Source organism: Antrostomus carolinensis, unplaced genomic scaffold (assembly GCF_000700745.2).
Source record: "Antrostomus carolinensis isolate BGI_N321 unplaced genomic scaffold, ASM70074v2 scaffold16711, whole genome shotgun sequence".
Classification (NCBI taxonomy): domain Eukaryota; kingdom Metazoa; phylum Chordata; class Aves; order Caprimulgiformes; family Caprimulgidae; genus Antrostomus; species Antrostomus carolinensis.
The window spans coordinates 951-13,368 of record NW_010292157.1 but is presented as its reverse complement, the minus strand read 5'-3'; the positions used below and the strand labels follow the sequence as shown (position 1 = coordinate 13,368).

General features: G+C 36.1%; 1 protein-coding gene across 1 annotated transcript in view; it reads right to left on the bottom strand.

The window, feature by feature from the left end:
- Window positions 1-12,211, bottom strand: part of LOC104531841 (septin-10) — a 26,065-nt gene extending 13,854 nt beyond the window's left edge. Inside the window, 5 exon segments of the mRNA XM_029087188.1 lie at window positions 170-331; window positions 3,281-3,467; window positions 4,975-5,170; window positions 5,908-6,025; window positions 12,182-12,211. Coding sequence (XP_028943021.1) covers window positions 170-331; window positions 3,281-3,467; window positions 4,975-5,170; window positions 5,908-6,025; window positions 12,182-12,211 — 693 coding nt within the window.
- Between the last annotated feature and the right edge of the window lie 207 nt (window positions 12,212-12,418).

Sequence of the window (12,418 nt, the reverse complement as noted above, 5' to 3'; positions counted from 1 at the left end):
GGAAAAAAAACCCAAAACATACAAGCTTTTTAAGGAGATAGAAAAATAAACAAACTTGTTACATACAAACCTATAAGCCTCAAGATAATGGTGAAAGTACAGGCATGAATTGGTATAAGTGATGCTTTGCTTTAGTACTCAAATATCAATGTCTCTGTCATTTACTTACATTCATGACGGTATTAATTTTAGAAACGGTTTCATCATCAGCTGGAAACTGGTATATCTGGACGCCATTACTCACTAATTCACTCATTATTTTGTTCTTGAACTTCTGTAGTTCAGTTTTAGAAATGCTGTCTGCTTTGCTTATAATTGGTATAATGTTCACCTATTAATGATACAAATTATATGAAATGTGTAAGACTTAAATTTTGAGGTGACATCTTTTATAAATTAAACTGTTTGGTGATAAGCTCCTTAAAACTTCCCCCACAGTCCAAATTTTTCCATCAATTGATAATAAAGCTTCACAAACCATGAAAAATGCATTAACCGGCATCGTTTAACAAAATAACAACAGATTATTTAATATACTCCCTTAAAATAAAATGATTCTGAGAAAAGAACAAGGAAGGAGGTCTCATATAGTGAAGTACTCAAAAAAATTGCAACGCCTACTTATTAAGTATTTACATCTCTGCTAAAAAAATAAGTTGTTTTAGTTTATAGCACCTGGGGACATGGTTCAGGCATTAAAAGAAAGTTGAGAGTTTACATACACAAAGAAAAGGAAGCTGGCTACCAAACCCAGCCTACCCCTGAACCCCTCTTCCTTGGGTTCCTTTCCGCTACACCATCAGCTTATTCACCTTCACCACTGCCACAAAGGGTTTCTCAAATATTTGCTGCGAGCATAGGAATGATGAAGACAGAAGAATCTTGCTTACCAGTCTTTACACTAATTATTCAGCACTCAAAATGCAGTTCTACTAAGGTAAACTGCTCTATTTCCTAAAATAGTTATGAAGGAACTTAGGAAGGCAGTAGATGCCAAATTTTTCTTAAAAATACTATCACCACTCCCCAAATATGCATTTTTTAGAACTAGATACAAAGAATTAAAGCTAAGTTCCAAATATTTTGGAAGAACATTTCAAATAATTCTTCAAGATTTCAGAAGATGAGAGTTTTACAGAGCTCCTTGATCATAGATGCAAGAAGGAAGGAGAAAAAAAAAAAAAAAGAAAAACCCCACATACATTCTTTTTATTCTTTTGAATATTCTGCCTGAATTGAAATGCCTACACATGGAATCTCAATAACGGATTCAAAATGGATGTTTTTGAAATAAGTCTTCTGTCTTAAGCAAAATGTCCAAATGAAAAAAAAGCACGCCAACTCCAAAGTATGACTTCTAAGATTATGTGATGATAGTCCTTGATTGTGTAGCATATGCAACCTACGCACATATGGGGTAAAATATCTAAAAACAAGTAAAATGCTAGAATTTTTTTATATATATAACTGAGCTAATTTAGGATTGTACAAACAATTTATTACAGCTAGGAATAATGCACAGCTTCAGTCATATTAGCTGAGGGACATCAATTTAGGTTTTCTGTCATATAGCTTTAAAAATAGATGGAACACAGAGTCCTCAGAATTAAATTAACCTTTACTCTGTCTTTTCAACATGAAAGTTTTTCAAGCACTCATTAATTAGGAGATAATTTCTTAGGTAATGAATCGCAGAGAATTATATTCCTCTTCCAAGAATCCTCTTTACCCTGGAGCTGTGTAACCTGGTCTTGTTTTCTACAAAGCAGATGGTAACAAAAGCATAACAGTGTACTGTGGTGGATTTAGGAAGAAAATTAAGACAACTTCTGACATGGATTTATATGCTTGATGTATGCACATTGCACATTGCTGTACCACCTTCTCTTTACAGAATCCTGTACTCAGCAAATGCACCCAGAGACTTCCACATCCTGGGAAATCCCAAGTTCTGAATTGCCACTAGGAGAATACAGTACTAAAAGCATCACAAACATGTTCCACAATGAGATGGAAACTAAAGTACAGTTAAAGTATATACTTTTTTGTGTGTGTGTGTATATGTATATTTCTGTAGTAATGCGATGCAGAAAGTAGAATGCACTGCAAAGGGATAAAAGAACAGTTACATGCCGTTCATGTTCTCTCTGAGCCAAAGCAGAACGACAAATATTTTAAGTAAGTGTATAGAAGCTAAAATCCTGCAAAGCAGAATTACTTTTGGTTTATCCTGATGGAAAAATATTTTCTCAAGATGCTGGGACTCGTGGATCTATCTCCTTTTCTTTTGGAAGAAAAAATTTTTTAAAGGGAGTTCAGTAAATAGAGGGCACAACCTAGAAACCAAGTATTTTTGTGGTTTAACACAACCTCCAACTTCAAAACTCAGAGTAGAACAATATGCTCCATGAAACTGTCCCATTTTCTAGTATCAATGCTCTTTAGCTATCACTGCTTATTACAAAGTAGTTTCACAAACATTTTAATCCAGCATAAACCAACACCATAGCAGAATGAAGTGATCCTGCTCTCCCCTACCTTTGTCCCACCATACCTCCCCCACACTTGCTCTGTGCTACTGAGAAAGTTCAAAATGCAAAATAGATCCACAAACAAAATTACAAAAATAACAAATGTGCTCATCAATCACAAATACAGAATAGACAGCTGATTTGGTTCTTGTTATCTTGAAGAAACATCTCATGAACAAGAAAATGCAGAAATAAAATTTAGCAGGAGAGGCCCTAGTAAAGCACAAAGGAAAGGGCTACAGGAAGAGCAAATGCATTTAAGTTTTCAAATTTCTCAAAATTTTTACAAATTAAACCCAACTTATGTAAGGTTTCTTGAAATGAGTTAAACATTTAGCTTCATCCAGTTCACACAGCCCATTACAGCAAGAAAGTTGAGAATTTTAGAAAGTGCAAGTAATCACACTAGAAACTGCTATTTTAAAGCTTGCAGAACAAATCAAGATGTGAAGTTTAAAACACTAATGCAGCCTTATCTTAGAAAAAGCCACGCTGGCAGGGTGTTCTGTTCATAGCAGTTGCCTCTTCAGTTATCTATAACAAAGATCTTTACAGTGCTGCCAGGTTTTTTACATGACAACTTTCCAGCACTCCCAAAACTTGATAGTGAACTTAAGGTATGCCAATACCAAAAAAAATCCCCAAATCAAACACACAGCTATAGAACTAGAAGGTGGCAGAGGATCTACAAGCTGTGAGATACTTCAGAAAATAAGACAAATTCTTAAAACTCTGTTTCAAAGTCTTACCTTGCTGTCTAGTCTTTTCATGGTTAGCAAGTCTAAGGCTTTTAGGGAATGGCCTGTAGGTGAAATGAAATAGAGGCAGACATGGATGCGAGTATCATGGTAGCTAAATAAAGAACGTTTAATTTTCAGTTCTTCCTGGAGATAGGATTCAAATTGTGCATCTATATAATCCACTATTGGCTGATAGCTGTAAGAAATAAAATTTAACAACCAGTGATTAGCTACTCCTAAACAGAAACAGGGTAAGAAAGGAATTCTTCTTGCATTGTTTTGTGGATTTTTGCTTTACATATCAAAAGGGTGCTCAAATATCTACTCACTACAGCAAAAAATTAAATGTAGAGAGTAATCTTAATTTCTGGAAGGCTACTCAAAAAAGAATTGTGCACCTAAAACAGATAAAACATTTCCTAGCTACTATTAGTGAAAAAAGCTACATAAAGTTAGTTATGATTATAACTGACCTCCCCAAGTGACATTCTATAAATTTTTGCAATCAAGCTGTGCAACTGGAGAACTCTTAGATACAAGGAAGATACAAGAAACTCTTAGGTACAACACAAGAAAAGAAAGAACATGCAATTACCAGTACCAAGAAATAGGACTTCCTTTATCTTCTGAAGATGAAGTACTGTACATGAGAGAGCTCTTAAACAATAGACAAAAATTGAAAAGGAGGAATGAAAGAGAAGAATGTAAATCTGATTTGCAATAAGTACATCTTAAATATACTTCGTCCTACTTAAATCCAGATTATAATCTGTTTTCTAAAAGTAAGTGTTGCTAGATGTACAAGCAGTGTGCCCTTAGATTTTTGTTGCTACACAAAGTTTATAAACCAGATCAAATGCTACCAAAATTCAGAAGTAATTGTTACACATGAAATTAAAAGAAGGACTAAAAGGCAGTTCCTGTACCACACATGAAAACCTCTAATATCTATACTAATGTCTACTTGCATCTCATTCATCCAAGTCACTGGCAGTAGCTATTTTCCAGCCATATCATAAGCCATAGCTCTCAGGATAATGTGACTCTCTGACCTTCATTTGTCATTACCACCATTTAGGCACTCATATAGCACAGGAGTGCTAAAATTCCTTACAATTAAGGTGAAAGAAACAAAATCCACTGAAAGATAGTTCAATATTTTAAAATCTTCAATTTAGAAAAGCAGACACTCAAATAAAGTTCTGAAAGACACTAGCATGGTACCTCTACATCTTTTGATCAAGCTGTCCAACACAAAAAAAAAAAAAAGGCCTTCAGTAATCCACGTGATGTTCTTTCCAGTTTAAGGTCTTCAATATGTTCCAATTAAATTTTTAAAAACCTTATAGATCTAATCTATATAATATACAGTACCTTATAACCTGTTTGGTTGTTTAAAATGTCTCCTATTGACCTTCTCCATGCTTTCCTCCACCCCAAAAGAAACTAGTCACTACTGCACATTTTATTTATTTACATTTATAAAAGATTATATCACAAAGAAAGGGGCAGAGTTCATCTGATTTCTCAAATCATTTACTAGATGAGAAGAAAAACATGTTTACTTTGGTACATAAAGGAAACAGTTAACCAAATATTTCGAACATATGTAAGATGAGAATTTACTACAAAGCCCAAACTAAAATGAACTTATAATTGAAGATCAAAACTTCTGCATACCATAGCAACAAGAGGGCACTTACCTATCTCTTTTGTTTATCTGGTCACCAAATCCCACTGTATTTACAACAGTCAGTTTCAAAAGAACACTCTTTTCCTGGAGTTCATAAGTCTGGGCTCTAAGTCGTACATTTGGCAAAAAATGCGTTGACACAGAGTCATCAAAATTGGTGTTAAACAAACTGTTTATCAAGGTTGATTTCCCACTTCCAGTTTCCCCTAAAGTTAAACAGAAGGGTTGGGGAAGACATTTTGCACATCAAATAAATATCTACTAAGCACAGAAAGTGTTATCACAGCAACCAGCAAATTTACACAAAATCTTGTCAACTGATTTCTCCAAGCAAAATGGTTGTCTGCATTCCTTTTTCATAAGGAGCACTAAGTACTTTTTAGTTAATTTTTTATCCCATCCTACAGAAAAGAGAATTACCTGCTGATGAGTAATAAGAAGAACAGTCTCTTGACACTTTGGTCTCTTTAAAACTGTGAACTAATTTCTTTCAGACTTTAAAAAGCTGAGTAACTAGCTGTGAAACCATGGGGTTCAACACAGGAGTTTTGTGAATAAAGGTAAAATACTAGAGTAAACATCTGATAGGTACAGAAATACTTCAGTAACACCACCTTGGAATTTTAGGATTTTTTGATCTGAAGCTCTTTGTTACAGTAAAAATGGAGTGTAGTCCAGTTTACTCAGAAGAATACAAAAAGCTGCCCATAAATCAATAAATGCATGGTATCCATTTTCAACATTTTTGGTCTTCATATTGTTCATGAAAATGCTAAATATAAAACCAAAGGTTGGATACAAATAAGCAAAGTTGGAGGAAGGGGTGGAATTATAGTTCATGCTTAACATTAAACGGTTTAACATTGCAACTGGATTTACATTTCAGACACTTCCTAAGGACGGTTGTAGTACTAAAGCCTTAAACCACCCAGATACTACTTACCAATGCAAAGAATGTTGAAGCAGAAGCCCTGCTTGATGGATTTTTTAACCAGCTGATCAGGTAAACTACCAAAACCAACATGGCCGGACAAGGATAAAGTTCGATAGCCATCATTTTGCTACAGAAAAATAATTTTAAAATACATTAGTGAAGTGTGTTGCAAACCAATTAGCAATGGCAACAAACAAACTCTACTAAGTAAGCTAGAACTTGTTCCTTATGATTTACATGGAACCAAGAAAAGTGAAAGTGTGAAAAAAGATCTGACAAATCAACTTTATTCCATGATTTGAGAAAACATCCAAATTTACTTTACAGGACTCTTTGAAGGCTCAAAGTGAAGTCCAGGTTTTGCAAAAAAAAAAAAAAAAAAAAAAATCCAAGGAACATGAAGAAAGTAAAGCAGACAAGTTCAACTGAAAACTGTAGACAGAAAATAGAACACAGTTGGTTTGCTCTTAGAAATGAAGAAAAAAATATTTTTAAACAAGTGGCAGAATTCAAAATAGAGACCATAATCACAGGAATGTGTATGTTACCAATCATAACTCATTCTGAGTAGCTGGAATTGAAATTGTTATTTATGTAAAATAATACATTATCTACACACCAGAACTCTAAGAGATAACATTATATGTATTATAAGAGATGTCTAGAGGTGCACGTTCCTTTTCAAATGTCAGCTAGCAATCTAGCATCATTACATCAAGGCAATGAGCACACTAAAAATGTGCAAGACTAAAAGGAAATATCTTGGTTCATACAAATGAACTGTATTTTTAAACAAACATTCCATATAGAAAGTGTAAACAGTGACAGGTCCATGCTATTCTTTCTTTTATGTTTCCAGTCCACATGGAACTGGAAACCGTTACTGGTTTATAGCCAACCGTGGGAAATTTTTTAACACTTAGGTGCCCATAAAAGGGCAACCTTTTATAACAGGTATGCATAGCAAGTTTCTTGTAGCTAAAAGGATAAGGACATTCTTCACAGCAAATACTCATCCTCTTCTTGTTTTGCACAGGACTTCTTATGTGGGACTACAGACTGCACTAACTCTCATTTTAAACTATTATAATCAGATAACTCCATTCTAGACTAATATAATGAGGAAAAATGTGTAAGGAAAGTGCACAATTTAAAGAGAAAATATGACATCTTAGGGCTATAAAAAAAAAAAAGTTCGTTCACAGCATGTCTGAAAAATAAATTTCTCAAGGTATCCTAACATATGGAAATTACTATTAAAAAGAGAAACACTGAAAACTATCAGTATCCTGACCATTTAAAGACAAGTGTATCTGAGACAGAGTGGTAGCACATCTAAACTATAGTTACACAGTCTGATATTCAAACCACCTCTATTGCCAAACCGTACTGGGCTGCCCTCAAAATCCTGCATAGCCATTTGTTAATCTCCAATAAAAAATCCGAGCAGAAAGAACTTTATTTCCTTCCAGTCCACTTGGATTTCAGTAGACAAATCACCAATACCCACAATCTTACTGACCATTTCCAGAGGTCACACCATCCACAAGAGACTATGTCAGAATTAAAAAGCGTTTAGCTGAGGAAACTGGTATTACAGCGGTATTTGCTGTACAAAGCTAAGTGCAGAAACAGACAACTGGAGTCCTCAGCCATTAACTCCATAACCTCATTCTCGAAAGGAAGGGAGAGATTAATTACAATTTAGCAAATAAACTCAAGAGTTTACTGTTTTCTGGAAATTAAAATCAACAATAATTAGTTCTTCCACTGTTATACTGGTTGTTTATCACTGAAAATTTGACCAAATTTCTGTATTAAACAGAGGACAATGAGAAATAGTAAGTGTGAAAAACAAGGTGCCTTCTCTGTGCTTTGCTTAGAAAGCTAAGGCTGTGCTTGTAACTCAACAGATATCTGGCTGCATCACTAATTAAAAATTCTTATCAGACATCCAAGACAGTTAATTTATTTGTATTTCTAAGTTTCTCCCGAATATGCTTCTTATGGATATGTATTGCCATCAGGAAAGAGAGTAACAAATTCTGCATAAATAAGTATTTATGCAATTGCCAAGATATGCTGAGACACCTCCAATTTGCTGCTATTTTAAGATAGCATATTTCACCTTTGCTCTGTACATAAAAGTTAATTTAGTGACACTGCACAGTTATGCGTGAAAATTACAAACATTTTTCTGGAAATGTAAATATACAAAAGTACATGGCAAGTTCTATGTAATTTCAAACACAAGGCATAAAATCAGCATAAGACAGGAAAGTCCTGGTAAGTTTTAAATACAGACTACAGAACCTGGTACTTAGAAGAATTTCCCCAACAGATAAATTGTTTTATGCACAGCTTTTTTCAGCGTTGTCCTTGAGGGGAAGAGACATAATTGTGACTTTTTGCATGCGGAGATGACACAAAGGTATTAGTTGAGATAATAAAGGGAAAGACTAAGAGAGCAAGAACATGAATCTCATTCTCCCCACATGTAATTCAGCATCTTAACCACAAGATCCCTCTTTTTTAGGGATTTTAACTGCTACTAAACTGTTCGGACAGTTAGCTGTCCTAAGACACAACAGAGTCTTCAGGAATCAGCTTCACCAAAAATGCTGCAATAAAAGCTCTTAATGTAGACTGCAAAATTTTCAAGAAATACTGTGCAGCTCAACTTGAGACAGTCTCAGTCACACTGATTTAAAAGCCTTCATTCTTGTATGTTTACACTTCTGTTCTCCACGCAACAAACATTACAGGACTGAGAGATACTGTTCTCATTTGGAGACTGGCCTCCCTCCATCTTCCTTACAGAAGAATCATTTTGTGAACCTGTTCCATCTGACATCACTTGGAGCATACTCTTAATAGAAAAGCAATAGCCTACATTTTTCCTTCTCAAGTTTTCCAAGGGCATCACATGTCTCGCCTGCAATGCCAGCACCTTGTACAGCTTCACTGTGGTCTAACAAATACACAGAGAAATTAAATCCACAAAACTGACCCAATGATGCCTGCATTCTTACTACTTCTCAAAGAAATAATATGTCAGCCAGCTGAAAAACAAGTTACTGCTGTATCACCAGTTGATAAAAACGGTGACAACTCAAGAATTAAGAAATATATATCATGCTGAAAGCAATTAAATACTCAGATTAGCTAGTCTTCTCAAATTAGTATCCACTGGATGGAGTAGCTAAATTATGCTTGAAGACAGCATCTCATCCAGCTTTATTCAGTGAATAACTCAAAGCTTGTAATCTGAATGCTATGAGCACAGTAATACTCCTGTAAATAGCTCCTGTTTCTCACTGCTTTCTCAAATTCATACTTTCATCCAGACAGCACACAATAAAGATCGCTTGAGATGGTCCAAATTCCATCTCACTCCTTCCCTCCTCCCCTTTTTAAAGGGTTGGTAGCATAGCTTTCACAGAACTGCATCTGGACTTCTGCAAACTCAGTTAATCAAGTATTTTGATTCAAGTATATAAAAAAGTATATTTTTTTATGAGTCATCTTGCCCATTAAAAACAGTGTGCGAAGAAAAATCATTGCCTGAGGCAAAAGTAACATTTAAAAACTGAGTTTCTTCTTTCGGAAACAAACTGAAAAAAAAAAGTTATCTTTTAAATTTAACATCCATCTTTGACTAAAACTGCACAACACTGGGTCATTCCCCAGCAAAAGTTGGTTCTCAGACTACACGCATCTCTGCACAAGCCTCCTGCAGAATCAGACTTACAGTCCAGGCAAATAACTAGCTTGACACTCTGCTCGTAGAGATGACTGAAATTTACCCTCCAAAGCTTGAAGAAAAAAAGTGATCAATGTCCATGTGCTCAGGCAGGAGGTGAGGGTCCTGCCAGGCCCGGGCAGCTACACAGGCTGTGCACAGGCCCTTGGAAGGACGCCTGGGCATCGGCCACGAGGGCGGACGGACACATGTTAACATGCCCATGGACACTCCAAACACAACTCTTTCAGAGAACCTGAGTTTCCCACTACCATAAACAGGTGTGGACATTCATTAAACCAGAAAATCTACTTTAATCTTCCGATAACATTACTCTCTTATAGTCAATTACTTTCCTAATAACCAAAGTTACATTTGATCCAGCAAATATCAATGATGCTATTGCCTCCTAACACATGAGGTAAGTAGGAAACTAAACAGATTTTGGAAGTGAACAGAAGCATACTTTCCATTTTGGGGTAGTCAAAATCCAAAATGTAGATGTGGTGTGTAGGCATGCATACTATTGACATCTCTCAATGTTGATACAAGTGTGAGAGAGAGACAGAGAACAGATGGAATGAGTAGAGGGAACAGAAAGGAAACCTTGGCAAAATAACACAGAAGAGAACAGAAAATATAGGAGGATGAGGTAGAAAAAATACAAAGAAAGAAAAGTCCATGAAGATGCAGAGTAAGAAAGGAGATACATTAAAAATTACATGGAATTAATGCATCAGTCTATTCTATAAAATAAAAAGCAACACACAGGTGTCAAGTACGGATCAAAACATTCCCCAAAAAAAGGTGTGTAGAAAAAAAAAGTATCAGCCAAAAGACAATTCGATGAAAACGTATTTGGCAATTTCACTCACAGTTACCATGTAATTTATTCAGTGTGACAGAAACAATAGACAACTTTTAGGGCTTGGTCTAAACATCAGAAGCCTAGGATTTTTCCCTCATCTCTTTCAAACGACTTCTTACAAGGCATTCTGGTGTGCCAACAAAATAGCTTCCAGCCCACTTCAACACACAATACATCTGAAGTCACCTTAAACCATAGGTCGCCACAAGATTTCCTTCATACATGTATATATGAAGAGACCTTAGAAAGAACATTTAAAAAAAAAAAAAAGAAAAGGTGACATTTTTGTCCTATGTTTTTGTATGAAGAAACCTGAGGCAGGACAGAATCTTCTTGAATGCCCTGAAATCACCCAGAATGGGCAGAGGGAGAAGCGACAGACTTGAGGTAACTTCTGGACTGTACTTTGAGGTGTTTAGGAACAAACAAACAAGTAGAGACACTATGCTAGCTTCCCATTTGTGATGAAGTGATTTCACAGACAGCAGCGTATTCATTTGTAAATGCCACTAAGACCTCTCTTCACCAACAGGTATTTAAGTGACTTGAAAATCTCGCACATGTAGTACCTGTTCTTCCATTGCTGCCTATGGATAGATGTGGCAAGAGGCAGCAGGTGGGGGATCAAGACTGGACAACAGAAAAGAAACCAGTTCCTCACAGCTAGTACTCCATGTGCCATGATGAGGACAATGCTGGTTCAGATGGGACTGATCAGCTACAGAAGGAGAAAGTGTTCGGTTTTGTGGTCCACACAGAAAGGCCTCTCTTGACCTGTGTGTTTTCAAGGAAGGAAAAACAAAGAAACGGAAATCTGGTGCAGCCCTCTGAGATGACCTTCACACAGAAAAATACTCACACTGGTATCATCAGTACTGGTATCACAACTGCACTCACTTTTGGAAGACCTGCACCTGTTTGGCTGTGCTGGCTGTTGCAGCTTTATCACTCTTGTTTCCTGAAGAGCAGCAAGTCAATCGTCTTCACCCTTGACCACATCAGCCCCTTGTTGTTGATGTTCCTTGTCCAAATAAGAAAGCAATGATGGTTTTGGATGCGACAATGGTGGTTGCTATCAGAAGGCCACTTTGACTGCAACAAGGATTTCTTTAATTTCCTCCTTTTAATAAATTGATGACAAGCACTGTATGCTGTTGTACAGGGGCAATGGTTGCCAAAACTCTCACAGAAGTCAAACTTTCAAAAATCAGAGGTACTAAATACTTGCACCTCAGACTTCGTGCAGTCTGACTGTAATCAGATTTATAGGTCAGACTGCATTCTGAGAGTGATTTTACATTTCTTTCAGAAAAAAAAAAAAAATTTCCCAGAATGTAGCAGGAAACACTTGAACAATTATACAGCATGTGTTAAATTAGGAAATATTATTTGATGACACTATAAATATATTTTACATCGTTACATTTACATCATTTACATTTATAAACCTAGTACAAAATCACCCTCCTCCATTACAGAATTACGTTATATGTCTGTTTTTACAGTGTTCTCTGTAAAGTTTTCCAAGCACGTGCTTCCCTCTATTCCCTTACCAAATCTATTTGCTTAGTAGATCCTCAATCCTCTCACTCACTTTTGCTGATTTACTGCATCTCTCCACACTTCCCACGCAAACATAAAGCAGAAAAAAAATTTTGTATTGTTTCTCTTACTTTGGCTCTTTGGTTGTTTTCTTTCCACATTTTTCCGGTCTCCCGTGAGAGCCAGCCTGTGAAGCACTGACTTTCCACCTCACTATACATACATAATACGTGTGAAGAGAGAAAGTTTATATAAAGTTAATGCACTGCACTGCGCAATACTGCAGCTGCAAAGGATTCATGCAGTTCTTCAAGAACGTGTGTGAACCAGAGGTCTCTGAGCAGGAGCCCCGACAGAAAGCAAGCTAT